Source organism: Coregonus lavaretus (assembly GCF_964263955.1).
Source record: "Coregonus lavaretus genome assembly, chromosome: 19".
NCBI lineage: Eukaryota > Metazoa > Chordata > Actinopteri > Salmoniformes > Salmonidae > Coregonus > Coregonus lavaretus.
In genome coordinates this window covers 845,482-869,349 of record NC_140006.1, presented here as the reverse complement: position 1 = coordinate 869,349, position 23,868 = coordinate 845,482, and the positions used below count along the sequence as shown (strand labels likewise).

At 43.6% G+C, this 23,868-nt stretch overlaps 1 protein-coding gene across 1 annotated transcript in view; it reads right to left on the bottom strand.

Moving 5' to 3' along the window:
- The window catches only part of LOC311146376 (GRAM domain-containing protein 4-like), a 70,030-nt gene extending 54,117 nt beyond the window's left edge, over positions 1-15,913 (bottom strand). The window contains exons 1-2 of the mRNA XM_084182869.1: positions 15,631-15,913; positions 9,929-10,145 (exon numbers count right to left, since the gene is read on the bottom strand). Of these exons, the coding sequence (XP_084038995.1) occupies positions 9,929-10,145; positions 15,631-15,734 (321 nt within the window). The 5' untranslated portion in view covers positions 15,735-15,913. The remainder of the gene's footprint in view (positions 1-9,928; positions 10,146-15,630) is intronic.
- Between the last annotated feature and the right edge of the window lie 7,955 nt (positions 15,914-23,868).

Here is a 23,868-nt window from a genome sequence, read left to right as displayed (position 1 = left end):
TGGAAGACATACAAGACCACTGATAATCTCCCTCGATCTGGGGCTCCACGCAAGATCTCACCCCGTGGGGTCAAAATGATCACAAGAACGGTGAGCAAAAATCCCAGAACCACACGGGGGACCTAGTGAATGACCTGCAGAGAGCTGGGACCAAAGTAACAAAGCCTACCATCAGTAACACACTAGGCCGCCAGGGACTCAAATCCTGCAGTGCCAGACGTGTCCCTCTGCTTAAGCCAGTACATGTCTAGGCCCGTCTGAAGTTTGCTAGAGTGCATTTGGATGATCCAGAAGAGGATTGGGAGAATGTCATATGGTTAGATGAAACCAAAATATTACTTTTTGGTAAAAACTCAACTCGTCGTGTTTGGAGGACAAAGAATCCTGAGTTGCATCCAAAGAACACCATACCTACTGTGAAGCATGGGGGTGGAAACATCATGCTTTGGGGCTGTTTTTCTGCAAAGGGACCAGGACGACTGATCCGTGTAAAGGAAAGAATGAATGGGGCCATGTATCGTGAGATTGAGTGAAAACCTCCTTCCATCAGCAAGGGCATTGAAGATGAAACGTGGCTGGGTCTTTCAGCATGACGATGATCCCAAACACACCGCCCGGGCAACGAAGGAGTGGCTTCGTAAGAAGCATTTCAAGGTCCTGGAGTGGCCTAGCCAGTCTCCAGATCTCAACCCCATAGAAAATCTTTGGAGGGAGTTGAAAGTCCGTGTTGCCCAGCGACAGCCCCAAAACATCACTGCTCTAGAGGAGATCTGCATGGAGGAATGGGCCAAAATACCAGCAACAGTGTGTGAAAACCTTGTGAAGACTTACAGAAAACGTTTGACCTGTGTCATTGCCAACAAAGGGTATATAACAAAGTATTGAGAAACTTTTGTTATTGACCAAATACTTATTTTCCACCATAATTTGCAAATAAATTCATTAAAGATCCTACAATGTGATTTTCTGGATTTTTTTTTCTCATTTTGTTTGTCATAGTTGACGTGTACCTATGATGAAAATTACAAGCCTCATCTTTTTAAGTGGGAGAACTTGCACAATTGGTGGCTGACTAAATACTTTTTTTCCCCACTGTAAGTATTTGATACATCAGAAAAGCAGAACTTAATATTTGGTACAGAAACCTTTGTTTGCAATTACAGAGATCATACGTTTCCTGTAGGTGTTGACCAGATTTGCACATACTGCAGCAGGGATTTTGGCCCACTCCTCCATACAGACCTTCTCCAGATCCTTCAGGTTTCGGGGCTGTCGCTGGGCAATACGGACTTTCAGCTCCCTCCAAATATGTTCTATTGGGTTCAGGTCTGGAGACTGGCTAGGCCACTTCAGGACCTTGAGATGCTTCTTACGGAGCCACTCCTTAGTTGCCCTGGCTGTGTGTTTCGGGTTGTTGTCATGCTGGAAGACCCAGCCACGACCCATCTTCAATGCTCTTACTGAGGTTGTTGGCCAAGATCTCGCGATACATGGCCCCATCCATCCTCCCCTAAATACGGTGCAGTCGTCCTGTCCCCTTTGCAGAAAAGCATCCCCAAAGAATGATGTTTCCACCTCCATGCTTCACGGTTGGGATGGTGTTCTTGGGGTTGTACTCATCCTTCTTCTTCCTCCAAACACGGCGAGTGGAGTTTAGACCATAAAGCTCAATTTCTGTCTCATCAGACCACATGACCTTCTCCCATTCCTCCTCTGGATCATCCAGATGGTAATTGGCAAACTTCAGACGGGCCTGGACATGCGCTGGCTTGAGCAGGGGGACCTTGCGTGCGCAGCAGGATTTTAATCCATGACGGTGAAGTGTGTTACTAATGGTTTTCTATGAGACTGTGGTCCCAGCTCTCTTTAGGTCATTGACCAGGTCCTGCCGTGTAGTTCTGGGCTGATCCCTCACCTTCCTCATGATCATTGATGCCCCATGAGGTGAGATCTTGCATGGAGCCCCAGACCGAGGGTGATTGACCGTCATCTTGAACTTCTTCTATTTTCTAATAATTGTGCCAACAGTTGTTGCCTTCTCACCAAGCTGCTTGCTTATTGTCCTGTAGCCCATCCCAGCCTTGTGCAGGTCTACAATTCTATCCCTGATGTCCTTACACAGCTCTCTGGTCTTGGCCATTGTGGAGAGGTTGGAGTCTGTTTGATTGAGTGTGTGGACAGGTGTCTTTTATACAGGTAACGAGTTCAAACAGGTGCAGTTAATACAGGTAATGAGTGGAGTACAGGAGGGCTTCTTAAAGAAAAAATAACAGGTCTGTGAGAGCCGGAATTCTTACTGGTTGGTAGGTTATCAAATGCTTATGTCATGCAATAAAATGCAAATTAATTACTTAAAAATCATACAATGTGATTTTCTGGATTTTTGTTTTAGATTCTGTCTCTCACAGTTGAAGTGTACCTATGATAAAAATTACAGACCTCTACATGCTTTGTAAGTAGGAAAACCTGCAAAATCGGCAGTGTATCAAATACTTGTTCTCCCCACTGTACATGCACACAGTTGAAGTCGGAAGTTTACATACACCTTAGCCAAATACATTTAAACTCAGTTTCACAATTCCTGACATTTAATCCTGGTAAAAATTCCCTGTCTTAGGTCAGTTAGGATCCCCACTTTATTTTAAGAATGTGAAATGTCAGAATAATAGTAGAGAGAATTATTTATTTAAGCTTTTATTTCTTTCATCACATTCCCAGTGGGTCAGAAGTTTACATACACTCAATTAGTATTTGGTAGCATTGCCTTTAAATTGTTTAACTTGGGTCAAACGTTCCGGGTGGCCTTCCACAAGCTTCCCACAATACGTTGGGTGAATTTTGGCCCATTCCTCCTGAGAGAGCTGGTGTAACTGAGTCAGGTTAGTAGGCCTCCTTGCTCGCACACGCTTTTTCAGTTCTGCCCACACATTTTCTATAGGATTGAGGTCAGGGCTTTGTGATGGCCACTGCAATACCTTGACTTTGTTGTTCTTAAGCCATTTTGCCACAACTTTAGAAGTATGCTTGGGGTCATTGTCCATTTGGAAGACCCATTTGCGACCAAGCTTTAACTTCCTGACTGATGTCTTGAGATGTTGCTTCAATATATCCACATAATTTTCCTTTCTCATGATGCCATCGATTTTGTGAAGTGGACCAGTCCCTCCTGCAGCAAAGCACCCCCACAGCATGATGCTGCCACCCCCGTGCTTCACGGTTGGGATGGTGTTCTTCAGCTTGCAAGCCTACACCTTTTTCCTCCAAACATAACGTTGGTCATTATGGCCAAACAGTTCTATTTTTGTTTCATCAGACCAGAGGACATTTCTCCAAAAAGTATGATCTTTGTCCCCATGTGCCGTTGCAAACCGTAGTCTGGCTTTTTTAAGGCGGTTTTGGAGCAGTGGCTTCTTCTTTGCTGAGCGGCCTTTCAGGTTATGTCGATATAGGACTCGTTTTACTGTGGATATAGATACTTTTGTACCCGTTTCCTCCAGCATCTTCACAAGGTTTTTTGCTGTTGTTCTGGGATTGATTTGCACTTTTCACACCAAAGTACGTTCATCTCTAGGAGACAGAACGCGTCTCCTTCCTGATCGGTATGACGACTGCGTGGTCCCATGGTGTTTATACTTGCGTACTATTGTTTGTACAGATGAACGTGGTACCTTCAGGCGTTTGGAAATTGCTCCCAAGGATGAACCAGACTTGTGGAGATCTACAATTTCTTTTCTGAGGTCTTGGCTCATTTCTTTGGATTTTCCCATGATGTCAAGCAAAGAGGCACTGAGTTTGAAGGTAGGCCTTGAAATACATCCACAGGTACACCTCCAATTGACTCAAATGATGTCAATTAGCCTATCAGAAGCTTCTAAAGCCATGACATTTTCTGGAATTTTCCAAGCTGTTTAAAGGCACAGTCAACTTAGTGTATGTAAACTTCTGACCCACTGGAATTGTGATACAGTGAATTATAAGTGAAATAATCTGTCTGTAAACAATTGTTGGAAAAATTACTTGTGTCATGCACAAAGTAGATGTCCTAACCGACTTGCCAAAACTATAGGTTGTTAACAAGAAATGTGTGGAGTGGTTGAAAAACAAGTTTTAAGTGTATGTAAACTTCCGACTTCAACTGTACATACACATACATATAGCTTTTTAAAAATATATTTCCCTTCATTACTTTCCAACCCCACCACCCCTTCCCTAATTGGAGTAAACTAGTGAACAACACCGCTTTGGCCTCTACTTCAAGCTTATACAAATTATATACATTTCATGGACAGTCAATTTTACAATAATTATATTTTGTTTGTTTTTACTCCTGAACTTCCTCAACCTCTCCGATCATTTTCATGATGTCCATCCGGTTTGCTTCTATATGCCATATCTTTCTAACTGTGCTCTTTCACAAAAGCTCCCAACCTATAACCTATATACTTATTATGGACACAGTATGCTTACATTATTAGTTATCTTGTTATTGTTTGTTGTCAGTTGTTATTAGTCCCATCCTTCAGCTCCATTCAACACCACCCATCTATCTTTTAACACCATCCATATAGGATTTCTATTCGCCATATATATTTCAACTGTACTGTGATGTTTCACAAAAGTTCAGAAACCTTCAATTCTCATTGTTTCTACAGATTGTAAATAAACATTTTCGCTAAAATTATTATATTATTGATCGATTGACTATGACTTTTCAGATCACCCAGTAGTGCTATCTGCAGGGTTAGTTCCAGGTAAATATTGCAATCCTTCAGCCATTCCTGGACCTGTGAGCAAAAACAAGCTACAAATGGACAGTACCAAAACAAATGATCTAATGATTCTGTCTCTTCGCAGCAAAATCTGCAGAGCTGGGAAGATTGTATCCCCCATATAAATAACATTCTATTGGTAGCAAGAATTTTGTAATGTTTTGAATCCGGCGTTGTTTTGCGTATCAGTTCATAAACAATATGCCATGGATTCGGTACGTCAAAAATCTCTTATCATCTATTTTGCAATCTATATGCCGAGATTTGCTCTAGTTAGAAGGGGATTAAAATGGGCAAAACCATAACAGCACAGAAGCATGGAATAGATTCATGGATTGATCCGAGATTGAGTCATCAGCTGTTACAGTATTCCTGCTCAATACAACCAATCCGGAAAGTTCCATAGTTTAGCAAAATATTGATTAGAATGTATCTGTGCCTTGTACCTTAGCAGAATGCCTTAAATCATGAATGGGGACACTGCATTGACATGATGGATCACTTGCACCTACAATCTTAGTGTTGTATGACATATTGAATAGATAGGTCAGGATATCTCAGCTGAGGAATTGCCTCCTGTCATGCTATTCGTTTTGGCTTATACTCCCCTAAGCTACAGACAGGCTGAGACATCTTATTGAGCTGAAAATAAACATTTACTCTACTTCTCATCCATCAAGGGCCTTCTCCTGTCCTCATCTAACCCACAGAGACAAGACAGAGACAAGAGAGAAGAGACAGAAGAGAATGAAGGAGAGCGAGAGAAAGATACATTCAGTACAGAGAAACAGAAAAGGAGAGAGAGAGAGAGTGACATACAGAGAGAAGTGGAGGAAATACACTATTTTCATATCTTCTGAAGCCAGAAGCCATAAGGTGTTGTAACGCTAACCGTTAACACACAGTAACCTGAAGCAGCAGCAGTACTCTAGGCTACAGGGAAGGAGGTGTGGCAACGGTTGGTGACCCAGTATCTCTGGCACCGGTCCCAGTGCAGCCTTAAACCACAGAGGGAGGACATTTTGGGTGTGCAGTGGCCAGGGGATTAATACTCGTGACCAGGGCCTGTGTGCCAGTTAGTTAGAAGTGCCAGTTAACCAGTAGGAGCAGGGGAGTCAAACTCATTTTCCCAGGGGCCGCATTCCGTCTTCGCCAAGATCTGGAGGGCCGCACTTAATTCATTACATTTCCTCGCTGTCAAAACTAGCAAAAAAATAGTACTCTTTCCATCACTTTTGGAATTTTTTTATACTCCCCGATTGTCTAGCTTTCGTTTTGATGACTGTTAGCAAGTTGGACAAAGTAAACTGACCATAAATGTAGGTCCATTATGTTTACAAAGTTTTGATTTGGTTTTAGTCATTTCAATGTTCATGGAGATCGTTTTCCCCCAGAAAAACCACCTGCGGGCCAGATTGAATGGGCTAGAGGGCCGGGCCTCGAGTTTGACACGTGAGTTAGAGGTTACACAGGTGAATGGGAGACTGTATCTCAATAGTCTAAAGAGGCCTACTCTACTTTTTTTTTGTACCTTCCTAGTCTGTATATGTATCTAGATGCCCCTGTCTGACTCCTCTGCTCTGACAGGCCCAAAAGGGGAGGAACAGGGAGAATACAGCATGGAGGGTAAAGTATGTGTATATACGGAGTGAGAGAGGACTGTGTGTATGCAATGATTGTGTGTGTTTTCCTGAGGTCACTGACTGTGGAGGAGGCCTCTCAGTGAGTAGCTGCCCACATGCCTGGCATAGAAACACACGGTGGGCAGCCTGCGACACAAACACCAACAAACACTGGGAGACGTACACAATCACACATGGGTGCACAAACACACGAAATGTGTGCAACTCTGAAAAGGACACAGTTTATATTAGAAATCAGCAGATGAGCACAGGAAACTGGCCTCCTTTGAGGAAATTAAACAATCAAGTGACTAATCTACTGTTTTAATTAGGGGGAAAACTAGCTGATGGAACATGAAGCATGAAAAAGTCAAGACGACAGTGCAGTTTAAAATATCCCCTCATGACAAGAGAAGTCCAAACACTGAGATCGGCAAAAATGATATATTAACTGGCAAGCAGGGGAGGATAAATTCACTGAGTAACCATAGTGGCTGAAAGCCTATAGAGGTACTGTGTGTTTCCCTGTATCCCTCCCTCTGAGTAATGAGCAGAATAAACAGGAACAATGCATATAAAACCGTCCTGTGTTTCATTCTCTCTCGCCACATTAAGTTTCTCTATTATGTCTCCATGGGGGATATGTAATCTACTTAATTGGAACCTGCCACACATACACACACGTCTGTAGCAACATTAAAACAACTTCTGTCTCTTTGCTTTCCCCAGGAAGTGATGTAGAAGTCAACCGGAGATCAAACTTCTGTGTCTGCAGAGTAGGCTGGATGTGAGGGAATACTAACACACACACACACACACACACACACACACACACACACACACACACACACACACACACACACACACACGTCTGCCAGTAGGAGCTTTTTGGGGAAATATCAAACGGGGGACAAGCGGAACATTTCAGTGGAAAACTGATACTAGTGGTGCATTGGCCAGCCGTTTGTTCACCCGCACCCGCCGGCAATTGCTAATAACCCATTCACAACCGCCTGACTATATGTGATAAAGTGAAAATCGGAGGCCTGCACCCGACCCTAACCTGCAAATATAGAAAATGCTCTGGCGGCAGGTAGCTTAGTGGGTAAGAGCGTTGTGCCGGTAACCGAAAGGTCGCTGGTTCTAATCCCCGAGCCGACTAGGTGAAAAATCTGTCGATGTGCCCTTGAGCAAGGCACTTAACCCTAATTGCTCCTGTAAGTCGCTCTGGATAAGAGCGTCTGCTAAATGACTAAAAATCTAAAAAAAATCTAAAAATCTCTGTAGGCTACAGTCAGAGATTGCGGAACAATTTTGACAGGTGGTGCAGGTTTTTTGTGTGCCCAATTTAGATATGTTTCTGCTTACAATTACCGACATTTTGGTACGCTATTTGTTAGTCAACGCAGATACACGCAGATTCTCTTCGGTCATTAAATAAACTAAATAAACCCTTGCTCACCTAAATAAATGTCATAAATGATTGAATGACTGGTTCAATCTAGTTGATATCCGTAAAGTTCTCAGTCATCTCTGCTTCTTTCGTGGAGCAAAGACGTTTAGGGACCTGGGAGAAAATGCTATAAAAAAAAAATGACATCAGTTTGACCAGTTGTAAGGTAATAGAAAGCTGTGAAACGACCCAACATGTTTCTGATAAGATTTCAGTTTGACCTGGATGCATGTTTTATGTGGTTGAAATACTATACATTTTATGATGCTGATAAAGATAACACATCTACAGACTGCGCATTCGTATTCTCTCAAGATGCTGAAATAAATAATTTCTCCATTCCTGTTCCTGAGTCAAAATGTACATTTTGTGTATCATTATACTGCAAAAAATGCTTAAATTCTGCAGGAGTTAATAGTAAGACTATGTGAGAGGTCATAGACCTAGTGTCCAGATCTCAGTTTCCATTTAACCCATTAGGCCTATTTGAAGTCCCGGTCTTGTGACTGGCGAATTTGTATAGCGCAATCATCACACATAACATAGGCACTGCTATCATCCTCTATTACCACTTCATCAAATCTTTACCAAACATTACTTTTCTGGCCCTCCCTTCTATTTATTTTCAACTCTCCATTTTGCAGCTTTTCGCTTATTGAATTAAAAATGCAGACATTGTCCTTTTTGCCTCAGTGGATCGAAGTTAACTTTTTCTGCCCATTCACAAAAGCGTTTGGCAATTGGTGTGTAGGCTATTTGTCACGTGTAAAGTTAGGCCCTAAAGCTTAGGCTTACACACTAATTCCATAGCCTAAAAATAATGAAAGAAAAACGTCAAATGTAGCCTATAATATTAATTGCACAAGAATGATACATTGATGGATTTTCTTATGTATCGTTTCCATAATTTGGTGTTTTGTTGGTGGTGGTGGAAAATGCTGTCTCAGGCGCCGCTCCAGAATCTGGTGACTGAGAGACACACTTTAAACCCCCTTTGAGACCTCGCTTTCAAAGTCACTGAGAGCTCTTCTTCTAGCCATGCCATGTGTGAAAGAAAAATTAACATGTAACATGTTTACCTGCTTTGTTTAATATTAATAGTTAACAATTATATACTGTTCTACTAATGCTGTGTTTTTGTAAAGGGATGGTTTCTACTCCAGCTCCCTGCAGCTAGTCTAGTCGTGTGGTCAAGGACATGGGTTTTACTCGAGATAGGGGTATCTGGAGCTGACAATTGATTTATGAATGGTTTGGTGATAAAACCTTAAAATGCTATCCATAGAATGAGTTGGTGTTTGTGTAATGTAAGGTACCAGGGAGAGATGGCTTGGGTAGGGGCCAAACCCTGGTTTCCATACAATGAGAACAGTCTTCGCAGCAAATGCTATCTGGCTGGGGGATACTCCTTTCTCATATATCAAATCTCACCTTTTGACCCATTCCACACATCTGCTGTCTGTTATGTAGAATACGAGGGGGTATCGTGCTATAAAATATATTTGTATTCTTTGTATGTGAGAGCTCTCGGCCCAACACTCAAGAGTGTTGGGTCAACCAGCCTCAATATTGCAAAGCACTCACTCCATTCACGTGTGTGAGTGGTGTGACCTGCTGCTTTCTTAATAAGATTTGAATAAAATAATATCCTGATTGGTGATTGACCTTGTCTCGCCTCATTATTAGTTAGAATTTACACGACATGTGGTAGCCAAAATAATGGGCAACGGGGCATTTGTATACAGGACCCTAAGCATGATGGGATGTTAATTGCTTAATTAACTCAGGAACCACACCTGTGTGGAAGCACCTGCTTTCTATATACCTTGTATCACTCATTTACTCAAGTGTTTCCTTTATTTTGGCAGTTACGTGTGCACACACGTAAAAACGTGGACGCTAGGAAACACTGACGTAGAGTACTTTGGTGAAAGGCCAGGAGTTTTTCCAGACCACCTGATCTGGCCTATAACTATGGCCCAGAGTTTTTCCTCGTCGGGTCACGTGGTAAGGAAAAACTTCTGGCCCTACTCATGGCCTCGCATTTGAGACAAAGAACACAGCGAAGTAGAATGAATACTCACAGGGTCTCCTAGTTCTTCCGTGTCTTGTGTCTTGAGTGAAGGCCTCGTCCTCAGCAGGATGTCATCGCTACATTCATTGTCGGATCCGTTGGGGGACTCTGCTAGATCCAGGAAGTCGTCTCGCTTCTGACCTCTGAACCTGATTTTGTCCAGCCGCTTTAGCATGTTCAACACCCCTCTCTTCGGTGGCTTTACCTTAGCATGGTGTACAGCAATCCTGAAAAGACAAGGGTCAGAGGTTTCCCTTTGAAAAGCAGTGAAAATGAAAGGGTGGGGTCGAGAGCAAGACAATACATTTCTTTGTATCAGAAGTTGTCGTTTTTTTGTAAATAAGTACCTAAACAGATACACTACGGAATACAGATGCACAAGTTAAGACTATTGTGGAGTGTGGCCGATACAATATATGACCTTGTATAGACCAGCCAGCAGCCACAGTATCCAACAGCCTACCACTATAGCAGATCACTCCATTTAAGTCATCTCTGCCCCAGTATCCAATTAAAGCCTATCACCATTGTGTTTGTCGTCTCTGTCTATGACTCAGTCTAATGATAGAGACTGCGTCCCAAAATGGTACCCTATATAGTGCACTTACTTTTGACCAGAGCCCTATAAGTCCTGCTTATTTTACCTTTATTTAACTAGGCAAGTCAGTTAAGAACAAATTCTTATTTACAATGACGGCCTACACCGGCCAAACCTGGGCCAATTGTGCGCCACCCTATGGGACTCCCAATCACGGCCGGTTGTGATACAGCCTGGAATCAAACCAGGGGGTCTGTAGTGACGCCTCAAGCACTGAGATGCAGTGCCTTAGACCACTGCGCCACTCAGGAGCCCACTATATTGGGAATAGGGTGCCATTTGGATCACAGCCATATAGATCTAGCGGTAGATCCATCTAAGGCCCATCAGCGGTTGTCATCAGCCGTCCTCCAGGGCCACATCTCTTACTGCTTAGGAAATGATCACAACCCCAGAACGAGCTGTGGAGCGAGATGGAGACGAGAGGCGATCACCCTCTCACTTCAAACACGGTCGCCAAAAATATATGACTTAACGACTTGATGAATGTGAACCCTTTTGACCTAGATCTACACTCCCCTACGTATTTATTTGGACAGTAAAGCTAAAACATTTAATTTGGCTCTATAGCCTACTCCAGTATTTTGGATTTGTGATAAAATGTTTTATATGAGGCAACAGTACAGAATGTCACCTTTAATTAGACGGTATTTTCATTCATATCCGTTTTACCATTTAGAAATAAAAGCACTTTATGTTTGAAGGTGTCATGTCATATACCCCCAAAACATGCTAATCTCTCACCATTACCAATAACAGGGGAGGTTAGCATTTTTATGCCTCTAACCTTCTCACTATCTAGTCCCCCCATTTGAAGGTATCATAAGTATTTGGACAAATTCACCTATACTGTATTATACTGTCAACCGTTTCGTATTTTGTCCCATATTCCTAGCACACAATGACTACATCAAGCTTGTGACTCTACAAACTTGTTGGATGCATTTGCAGTTTGTTTTGGTTGTGTTTCAGATTATGTTGTGCCCAATAGAAATTAATGGTAATTAATGTATTGCGTCATTTTCAAGTCACTATTATTGTAAATAAGAATAGAAGAAAATAATTGGTCAGGGGCCTAAGCGACCGCTTATGCCTGGAGCCAGCCCTGCACACACACCTCCTGGGCTGTATTGGGGGGGTGGAAAGGGGCTAGTGGAAGCTTGGTGGGTGACACGATTGTGCTCTCTCACACACCCACCTCCCCCTAGAAAACAGATCTGGCTTGATAACAACATGCAGCTCTCAGGGTTATAGCTGTGCTGTTATAGGCCTACTGCATCTTTCTATCTACAGCTTTTAGGTTTTCATTAGTTTGAGACCAGAAGCAGCTGTTCTCAGAGTAACAGTGAGATGGAGGAGCTGGAAAGCCGGGGGTCCATTAGATGAGAGAGGAGAGATTATATTATATTATACTCAAGGTCTCTCTGAACACAACATTGACTCCTCTCTGTGTGGGCAGAGACAAACCATCAGGACCTTCAAACCTCTATCCCTTTCATTCAGCTGAAAACGAACACTTCCACCTCCCACCTACACATGAACAGAGAAAGAGAGCGAGAGAGCAAGAGAGCGAGAGACACACACACACACACACACCACCTCGCCTACCTGAAAGGCCTTGGCTCACTCACACTTCATTAAATCCTGCACAAACCGAAACCTAAATGTTGAGAGAGCATCTAATGATTCTAATGACACTAATGACAACTTACACACCCAGACCAACCAGGCTGACTCACATAAGGGACGCAGGCCTCATTAAAAGGCCAGTTAGCCATTTCCAAGGGATCCTGCTCCAAGGGATCCTTCACTCGAACGTAAAACGGTAGGCATCTGAGCTCGGTGTCCTACAAGTGACGACACCATTAGAGCAGACCAACAGGGATGACACAGGACTTTGTATTGGATAGTTCAGGCCATTTTCTGGCCAGGGGATTCTGGTCCGGCTCTCAAGGGGAGTGTCATCTAAGCTTGTTGTGTCCTCGTGTGCATCACTAGAAATACTCTGCTCACCTCATTATACACCTCTATGGTCAGTGTGTCACTAAGCCCCTACTAATGATGCTCAAGGTAGATGTTAAGTTACCCCTAACCACAGATCTAGGATCAGATTACCCTTGCCCTAATCCTAACCATGACCATTTAGGAGGTTGATTAACCTCTGACCTTAGATCAGTCCTTAGGTAACATTCTCTAGTCAGATAATGATCACATAGCAGACCTGTACAGTGAGTCATTCACCACCATTAGCTTAGCTTAGCGAAGCATCTAGACAGTTACAGGAGCAAGGTGAGGTGAGAGGGTACTATTGGGTAAAGCTGTAATGTTGTTCAGAGAAGAGAGTGAGTTTTTCTTCAATGGGATATTCCTAGAGAGTTCTGAAGTACTGCTTAAATCATACACACAGTCAAACATATACAAAGTTAGACTACACAGAATCAAGACACACTCACACCTCATAAATATTCAGGCACATTGACACACAGTACTCATGACTGCACATCAGTCTATAACTCCTATGAGAGCCATTGCTATGGCAGCCATGAGTGCTGTCGTGTCTCACTTCAATGAGATTCCCACCTCTGATATGAATCTGCTGAATAAAAGAGAAGGGGCCACAGAGAAACTTGAATCCGCTCCCCTCAATGCCTAGTGTGTGTGAGTGTGTGTGTGTTTAATTGAGAGCATCCTGTCGGGCTGTATCACCGCCTGGTACGGCAACTGCACCGCCCGCAACCGCAGGGCTCTCCAGAGGGTGGTGCGGTCTGCCGAACGCATTACCGGGGGCAAACTACCCACCCTCCAGGACACCTACAGCACCCGAAGTCACAGAAAGGCCAAAAATATCATCAGGGACATCAACCACCCGAGCCACTGCCTGTTCACCCCGCTATCATCCAGAAGGCGGGGTCAGTACAGGTGCATCAAAGCTGGGACCGAGAGAATGAAAAACAGCTTCTATCTCAAGGCCATCAGACTGCTAAATAGCCATCACTAGCACATTAGAGGCTGCTGCTGCCTATTGAAATCACTGGCCACTTTAAGAAATGGAACACTAGTCACTTTAATAATGTTTACATATCTTGCACTACTCATCTCATATGTATATACTGTATTCTATAATATTCTACTGTATCTTAGTCCATGCCGCTCTGTCATTGCTTGTCCATATATGTATATATTATTAAATTCCATTCCTTACTTAGATGTGTGTATATGTTGTGAAATTGTTAGATATTACTTGTTAAATATTACTGCACTGTCGGAGCTAGAAGCACAAGCATTTCGCTACAATAACATCTGCTAAACACGTGTATGTGACAAATTAAATTTGATTTGATTTGATTGAGCACTTTCTGAGAACAGAACAGCATTCTAGGTACTGGATAGTCCTTGGCATTGTTTAGTAGTGATGGAAGGTCCCACACTTGCATAGAACATAGGACATTGTTCAATTCACCAAAGACATTAAATCAGACATTGTTAGATTTAGGGTGAGATTGACAGACATTTCTGAGAATAATACAAACTAAAAACTCCCACGCGGAAACCCCCCCTGGCAAGTGCTTTACACCTCTCACACACGTAGGCATTACATTTATTAGGCACAGTCACCTCACGGGTTTCGTTTCACATGAAGTCCACCAAAAAGACATGTCAATGTCATTCCTGGTTGCACACCACTGGCCTTGTAGTCTACGTGTGATTGTTCATTCAGAGACTGAATTCTGAATGAATGTCAAAGTTAGGCTATATGTTGAAATGTTTTAGTAAAGGAGTTGAGTGTTTGGTCATTTTTATTGCAAATTAAGTGGAATAGGGACAAAAACAACCTAATTTCAACAATTATTATTATTATTTAGAAAAGATAAAATAACATTGGTCTAGTTTATCTGAGGACACCAGAAAGCTATTCATGCTTCTTTTTCTCACTTCCAAATCGCTGAGAATCTACTTGGTCTAGGAGTCTCACTACACTTGGTCAAAGCTCACATCTTTTGCGATGGAAGCTAGGCTAAATCGGAAGCCTAAGCACCAACACCCATCAGCCGTCACCACTGTGCACACACTTATTATTATGACAACTAGAGTAGGTATGTCAGCAAATGACTGCTGTCTGAACACACAAATCCAATTAGGTCACTTGTCTATTGCTGTTTGTACAGTCAGTATTACAAAACGTATTTCAAAAACAAAACTGATTTGGGCATTAAGGCCTTCATTGTGAACCAGGCTTTATTCTACACCGTTTTAACAGCTTTATCAGTTGCAGCCAACAGTATTTTCCGTGACAACATGTTTCTGGCGGCCTTCTTCTGTTACACACAGGTGTTCAGAGCATGCTAGATAGCTAATTAGTACAGGTGGTCCCTGTCTTCTGTAAGCACACACTAACCCCAACCCTATAAAGGCGTGTATCAATTTAACATTGTTTCTTAAAATTATTTATTGCTGATATGAAAGATAAGGTCCTTATGCTTCCAAAGCAGTTCCGCAAGCGATGCATGTTAATGTTCAGACCGAGCGTCGGGGCTCTTAACCAACCTTCTGCTTACAGAAGACGCCTTCGTCCAATGACTTGTGTAACGTAATGGAACATAGTTATGATCAAAGGCTAAGGCACTGCGAGCTGTCATAGCTTCGCAGCAAACAAATAAACAAAAAAGACAACAGCTGATAAGATATGAGCCTAAAACACCGTGATAATTGACGGAGCATGAAGGACCAGTGTCGTATGGCTTCACTGTACCCTCGACGATTTGCGACTCTGTAACAAAGCGCATGAGCAACAGTAGGTGTTGGCCCGCTGTGACAAAATGTAACAAGTCCGTTATGTTTGTCTTCGCTTCCCACGATTCATTACTGAAGCTATGGCGATGCAACGTTCATTGGTAATACTGTTTTATTTCTGTAATGCCTAATTCCTATTTCTCAATTAAATTGTAATCTTCGTAAATAACAGGCTACGCACAGTAGCCCTTGCCCTCCATTAAATAATAATGAATTACCCAACTAAAAGCCAACAGACGTTTACATAAACACCATACGCAAAGACTTGAACTAGGCTACTTTACATCGACATTATTTCTATTAAAAATAAAGTTTATTCTTACCCAGCCCGTAAATCGTAGCAAAGTTTCATTAACACTGAGAATTGCCTTTGAATGTATCCAGTAGCGTACACCTGCTCAGAACCGCCAAGCCACAAGATGTTCATTGAGCCTCAGCCCCGCCATCGCAAACCGCTCTTCTGTAAACCAAAGCAACGATTTACATCCCGCTGCAGCCTTGATTCGTTTTGTAGAAATGCCAGTTCCTTTAGCATAGGCTATATCCTTCAGTACCGTTTGAAATCAGTCTCTCTCTTGTTGATTTCATAGCTCTCACACAAGCCAGACCAGGGAATTTCGTCAATGTCAGCAGACTTTCTTTCTTAAAGGGGCCGCCTATGGAGTTTCAAAGTTATCAACAAGCCTGCCCTTGATGTTATTGTTTCATAATGCCCATCAGCATCCTCTGTTGGATGAACATATTATAACAATGTAGGCCTACCAACAGTATTGCATGTGCACAGTTGATATCATATATTATTGGGACAGTTCTCTCATGGAATACAGGTGATAAATAAATAATACATCAATCAATAAAGGAATAAATAAACATACATTGAATTAATTGACATTTGCACATATACAGTACCAGTCAAAAGTTTGGACACACCTACTCATTCAAGGGTTTTTCTTTATTTTTACTATTTTCTACATTGTAGAATAATAGTAAAGACATCAAAACTATGAAATAGCACATATGGAATCATGTAGTAACCAAAAAAGTGTTAAACAAATCAAAATATATTTTATATTTGAGATTCTTCAAAGTAGCCACCCTTTGCCTTGATGACAGCTTTGCACACTCTTGGCATTCTCTCAACCAGCTTCTTGAGGTAGTCACCTGGAATGCATTTCAATTAACAGGTGTGCTTTGTTAAAAGTTAATTTGTGGAATATGTGGAATTTATTTCCTTCTTAATGCGTTTGAGCCAATCAGTTGTGTTGTGACAAGGAGGGGTGTATACAGAAAATAGCCCTAATTGATAAAAGACCAAGTCCATGCAAGAACCAACGATTTTACTGAGTTACAGTTCATATAAGGAAATCTTAATCCTTAATCTATGGATTTCACATGACTGGGCAGGGGAGCAGCCATGGGTGGGCCTGGGAGGGCATAGGCCCACCCACTGGGGAGTCAGGCCCAGCCCACAAAAGGGCTTTATTACAGACAGAAATACTCCTCAGTTTCATCAGCTGTCCGGGTGGCTGGTCTCAGACGATCCCGCAGGTGAAGAATCCAGATGTGGAGGTCCTAGGCTGGCGTGGTTTCACGTGGTCTGCGGTTGTGAGGTCGGTTGGACGTACTGCCAAATTCTCTAAAACGCTGTTGGAGGTGGCTTATGGTAGAGGAATTAACATTAAATTATTTGGCAACAGTTCTGGTGGACATTCCTGCAGTCAGCATGCCAATTGCGTGCTCACTTAAAACTTGAGACATCTGTAACATTGTGTTTGGTGACAAAACTGCACATTTTAGAGTGCCCTTTTATTGTCCCCAGCACAAGGTGCACCTGTGTAATGATCATGCTGTTTAATTAGCTTTTTGAAATGCCACACCTGTCAGGTGGATGGACTATCTTGGCAAAGGAGAAGAGCTCACTAACAAGGATGTAAACACATTTGTGCACCAAATGTGAGAGAAATAAGCTTTTTGTGTATATGGAAAATTTCGGATACCTTTTATTTCAGCTCAAGAAACATGGGACCAACACTTTACATGTTGTGTTTATATTTTTGTTCAGTATAGAATAAGTAATCACATCAGCCCTATTCATGGCATATCTATCTGCAACATTCGACAACTTTTGTCTACTGAACGTGGCCCTGGTTTGAGACAGCCAAGTGGGCCAAGAAATGTTTTGGCCCAGTCCAAAACCAGCCTCCTTCTGTCGCTTGTCTGTCCTGTAAACCTAGATCTGAGAATGGAGGGCTAGGTGGAGCTGCTGTAATATTAATGATATGGCTTACATCCGTCCAATCCGTTCAGACCAACAAAGTGTTTGGGGAAGAGGGTTTGATTTTGGACTGGGCGGAAGTCTGGTCTCCCTCTCCCTCTCCCTCTCTCTATTCCTACCCACTCTCTCTCTTTGCTCTCGCTCCTTCTCACTCTCTCCCTCTCTTTTAATGTCCTCCACTAGGTGGTGCTCACTTAACAAACATGAAACAGATGGACCCAACTAAAATGTCACTGAGCCGTTTGTCAAACACTGCTTTGCATTACAAGCATCTTACAGTATAACCAATCAGATAAAATGCCAAGTCATTCTCTCACAACACTATCTTATATTGTTAAGTAATACAGCAGTATGCAAGATTAAGGGCAAGTCATCCTCTCACAACACTATCTTATATTGTTAAGTAATACAGCAGTATGCAAGATTAAGGGCAAGTCATCCTCTCACAACACTATCTTATATTGTTAAGTAATACAGCAGTATGCAAGATTAAGAGGAAAATTCAGATCAAGACTTAAAGACTTCAATCACCACTGTGCATATGCGTTGTGTTACGTAAATCCACTGAGACCATGTTTAGGTAATTCAATGTCCGTCTTACGATATTGTAATAAACAATTTTTGACACAATAAAAATCCTGATCTTAAATTTACCATTGGACATGTTACAGTAGCAGGAGGTATGTTTTGTGGAAACTAAATGATTTAATACCATGGTTTTACAGTAAGTAATCCCTACTCTATTTCTGGCCTAAACACAACCATCACTCTAGCCTCTCTCTCTCTCTCTCTCTCTCTCGCTCTCTCGATGTCCCATATCAGAGCTGTGGGGCTGAGGCGCCCAAATCCTCCCTCCATGTTATTAAGAAAGTCCTAATTCCAATTGAGCGTTTTCTAGAACACTCATTGCACATGTTTTCTTCTTACGCAATTACGGCTACCACACTTTGAGTCAATTATAGAACAGCTTGGAGGGGTTGGTGCTGCTTTGATGATGTAAACACACAATTGTATGAGGGGAAATGAGATTAGACATTTTGTAAGAGATAGAAAGGAGATGAAATGTCACGCCCTGACTCAGGGGACTCTTATATGTTGAGTCAGGGTGTGAATATTCTATGTTAGTATTTCTATGTTGCTTTCTAGGATTGTATGTCTATGTTTGGCCGGGTGTGATTCCCAATCAGAGACAGCTGTCGCTCGTTGTCTCTGATTGGGGATCATACTTAGGCAGCCTATTGGCACTCGTTAGTTGTGGGATCTTGTTTCGTGAGTAGGCTTGTTTAGTGTTCAGCCTTAGCATTTCACGTTTCGTTGGTTTGTTGTTTTGTCGTGTGTTTATCATTTAAATAAACATGTACGCATTTCACACTGCGCCTTGGTCTGACCCGTCCTTAAACGAACGTGACAGAAGATCCCACCAAACACGGACCAAGCAGCGTGCCCAGGAGCAAACACCCTGGACACAGGTGGAGAAGTTTTGGTCTTGGGAGGAGATATTTGCGGGAAAAGGACCCTGGGTGAAGAAGGAAGCCCAGGCAGGAGAGGAGCAACGGCAACACAGAAGACGGCCGAGGAGGAAGCCCGAGAAGCAGCCCCAATAAAACATGTTGGGGGGGCTAAAGGGGTGGTCGGGGAGCGAGAGAGAAGAGCCCCGATCACTGCACCCGGTGGGTTTCCAGATTGAGTCCCTACGACCATGGGAAGAAGAGTGGGAACAGTATTATACTGAGGAGTCGGAGGATGACGACGACGACGATGAGTTTCTGTTCCCTAACTCGTGGGGGCTCCCGGAGGAGTCTTCACTGGAGGAGGAGTGCCGAGAGAGAGAAGGATCGGATCTGCAGGGTGAGAGAGGAGGCAACCATATTACGGGGGCTGATAGCTAGAATAGAGCGGGAGAGATCCATTCAAGAGGAGGCTCGTAGGGAAAAGGAGGAAGTAGAGGCACGGAGAGAGGAGCTGGTTAGGCAGCATAAAGAGCGGGGGTTAATAAAGGAACCCAGGTATGCGGAGAGACGCACTGTGTCACCAGTGCACCTTCCCAGTCCGGTCCGGCCCGTTCCTGCTCCTCGCACCAAGCCAGTGGTGCGTGTCGCCAGTCCAGCCCGGCCTGTTCCTGCTCCTCGCACCAGGCCAGTGGTGCGTATTCCCAGTCCGGCCCGGCCCGTTCCTGCTCCTCACACCAGGCCAGTGGTGCGTGCTCCCAGTCCAGCCCGGCCTGTTCCTGTTCCTCGCACCAAGCCAGTGGTGCGTGTTCCCAGTCCGGCCCGGCCCGTTCCTGCTCCTCGCCCCAGGCCTGTGGTGCGTGTTCCCAGTCCGGTACGGCCCGTGCCTGCTCCCCGCACCAAGCCAGTGGTGTGTGTCCCCAGTCCGGTACGGCCCATTCCTGCTCCTCGTACCAGGCCTGTGGTGCGTGTTCCCAGTCCGGCCCGGCCCGTTCCTGCTCCTCACACCAGGCCAGTGGTGCGTGTTCCCAGTCCGGCCCGGCCTGTTCCTGCTCCTCGCACCAAGCCAGTGGTGCGTGTTCCCAGTCCGGCCCGGCCCGTTCCTGCTCCTCGCACCAAGCCAGTGGTGCGTGTCGCCAGTCTGGCCCGGCCCGTTCCTGCCCCTCGCCCCAAGCCAGTGATGCGTGTTCCTAGTCCGGTCTGGCCCGTGCCTGCTCCTCGCACCAGACCAGTGGTGCGTGTGTCCAGTCCGGCACGGCCCGTGCCCGTTCCACTGGTGCCTGTTCCAGCTCCGGTCAGCCGCTCCACTCCGGAGCCAGAGCAGTCCGCTCCACCGGGGTCCAGTCCAGCTCCAGTCAGCTGCTCCACTCTGGAGCCAGAGCAGTCCGCTCCACCGGTGCTCAGTCCAGCTCCGGTCAGCGGCTCCACTCCGGTGCCAGAGCAGTCCGCTCCACCGGTGCATAGTCCAGCTCCGGTCAGCGGCTCCAGTCCAGACCCAGACGTCAGCCCCTCTCCAGGTTTGGGGTCTCCCACACCAGGGTCCAGACAGGGCTTGGAGTATCGTGGAAGGAAGGAGAGGGGAAGCAGCTCGCCGAGGTCCAGACCAGACCAGGGGCGCAACAGGGAGGCGAAGAGTATGTGGTCGTCACGCCTGGAGCCGGATCCGCCTCCGAGGCGGAATACCCACCCGGCCCCTACCCTGTTATGTAAAATAAAGGTTGTGCGGTCGGAGTCCGCACCTTTGGGGGGGGGGGGGGGGGGGGTCATTCACAGCAGTGATTACAGCTGTGAATCTTTCTGGGTAAGTCTCTAAGAGCTTTGCACACGTGGATTGTACAATATTTGACCATTATTCTTTTAAAAATTATTTAAGCTCTGTCAAGTTGGTTGTTGATCATTGCTAGCCAGCCATTTTCAAGTCTTGCCATAGATTTTCAAGCCGATTTAAGTCAAAATTGTAACTAGGCCACTCAGGAACATTCAATGTCATCTTGGTAAGCAACTCCAGTGTAGATTTGGCCTTGGGTTTTAGGTTATTGTCCTGCTGAAAGGTGAATTTGTCTCCCAGTGTCTGTTGGAAAGCAGACTGAACCAAGTTTTCCTCTAGGATTTTGCCTGTTCTTAGCTCTATTCCTTTTCTTTTTATCCTAAAAAACTCCCTAGTGCTTGCCGATGACAATCATACCCATAACATGGCCCTTGAATGTTTTGGTACACCTACTGGAGAGCTCTTCTTTGTCTACACCCATTCAGCATTGTTCACATCCTCTTAAGTCTTAGCCCCACCCATCTCTTTAAGGATTCAAGTGAGGCCAGGTTGCTAAACAGAGTAAGGTAGTATAGTAAATAACCAAAGATTTCAAGAGTAAAAGTGGTGAAAGTAGTAGCAAAAATACACTTTATGTAGTCCAATAAATGACCATAATCACCGCCTACTAGGTTCAATGTTAGCTACAGTTGAAGTCGGAAGTTTACATATACCCTAGCCAAATACATTTAAACTCAGTTTTTCACTACTCCTGACATTTAATCCTTGTAAAAATTCCCTGTCTTATGTCAGTTAGGATCACCACTTTATTTTAAGAATGGGAAACGTCAGAATAATAGTAGAGAGAATGTTTTAATTCAGCTTTTATTTATTTAATCACATTCCCAGTGGGTTAGAAGTTTACATACACTCAATTAGTATTTGGTAGCATTGCCTTTAAATTGTTTAACTTGGGTCAAATGTTTCAGGTAGTCTTCCACAAGCTTCCCACAATAAGTTTGGTGAATTTTGGCCCATTCCTCCTGACAGAGCTGATGTAACTGAGTTAGGTTTGTAGGCCTCCTTGCTCGCACACGCTTTTTCAGTTCTGCCCACAAATGTTCTATAGGAATGAGGTCAGGGCTTTGTGATGGCCACTCCAATACCTTGACTTTGTTATCCTTAAGCCATTTTGCCACAACTTTGGAAGTATGCTTGGGGTCATTGTCCATTTGGAAGACCCATTTGCGACCAAACTTTAACTTCCTGACTGATGTCTTGAGATGTTGCTTCAATATATCCACATAATTTTCCTTCCTCATGATGCCATCTATTTTGTGAAGTGCACCAGTCCCTCCTGCAGCAAAGATAACGATTGCCATTATGGCCAAACAGTTGTATTTTTGTTTCATCAGACCAGAGGACATTTCTCCAAAAAGTAAGATCTTTGTCCACATGTGCAGTTGCAAACCGTAGTCTGGCTTTTGTATGGCGGTTTTGGAGCAGTGGCTTCTTCCTTGCTGAGCGTCCTTTCAGGTTATGTCGATATAGGACTCGTTTTACTGTGGATATGGATACTTTTGTACCTGTTTCCTCCAGCATCTTCACAAGGTCCTTTGCTGTTGTTCTGGGATTGATTTTCACTTTTCGCATCAAAGTATGTTGATCTCTAGGAGACAGAACGCGTTTCCTTCCTTAGTGGTATGACGGCTGCGTGGTCCCATGGTGTTTATACTTGCGTACTATTGTTTGTACAGATGAACGTGGTACCTTCAGGCGTTTGGAAATTGCTCCCAAGGATGAACCAGACTTGTGGAGGTCAACAATGTTTTTTCTGAGGTCTTGGATGATTTCTTTTGATTTTCCCATGATGTCAAGCAAAGAGGCACTAAGTTTGAAGGTAGGCCTTGAAATACATCCTCAGGTACACCTCCAATTGACTCAAATTATGTCAATTAGCCTATCAGAACCTTCTAAAGCCATGACATCATTTTCTGGAATTTTCCAAGCTTTTTAAAGGCACAGTCAACTTAGTGTATGTAAACTTCTGACCCACTGGAATTGTGATACAGTGAATTTTAAGGGAAATAATCTGTCTGTATACAATTGTTAGAAAAATTACTTGTGTCATGCACAAAGTAGATGTCCTAACCGACTTGCCAAAACTATAATTTGTTAACAATACATTTGTGGAATGGTTGAAAAACGAGTTTTAATGACTCCAACCTAAGTGTATGTAAACTTCCGACTTCAACTGTATCTAGCTAACATTAGGCTATAACTAGCAATGCAAATGGCTTTCTGAGATACAAACAAGCCAACGTTAGCTAGATAGCTAACAGTACACTTTAACTTGCAATGGAAACAACTTTACAAGCATACCCATAACATGATGCGGCCACCACCATGCTTGAAAATATGAAGAGTGGTACTCAGTGACATGTTGTGTTGGATTTGCTCTAAACATAATGCAAAAAGTTCATTTCTTTGCCACATATTTTGATGTATTACTGTAGTGCCTTATTGCAAACAGGATGCATGTTTTGGAATATTTTTATTCTGTACAAGCTTCCTTCTTTTCACTCTGTCAGGTGCGTTTGTAAATTGCCTCCAGTGTGTCAGAGTACGCTCTGGGTCATTCGTAAATTCAGAGCATTTTACTCTCGGATCGTTCAGAATGCACACTGGACGCTCTGGCCAAGGAGAAAGCTTGATCTGAGCGTTCAGACCTTACAACTGCAGTCAAGCACCCAAGCTAACTGGCTAGTTGACACATTTCATTTGTTAAACTGTATAGATGTTGTAAGGCTCTATACTTTCAGTATAAAGTCATTAACTGGGTTGTACTTGGAGGTTATCAATCTTCAGTAGTGGTTCTAGATTAAGGTTCTGTCTTCTATGTCAGTATAGGCTGACTGGAAGGTTCTGTACCTTTAGTAGGGGGGTTATTTGAAATGCCAATATACATGATTTCAGATGTTTATTCTCTATTCCAATGCTGCTCAATGGGAGAATACTCACTCACCTGGTTGATTTTAAATGGCTTGTCAGAGGTGCGAGCACTGGAGAATGTATGTAACCAAGTTGCTTT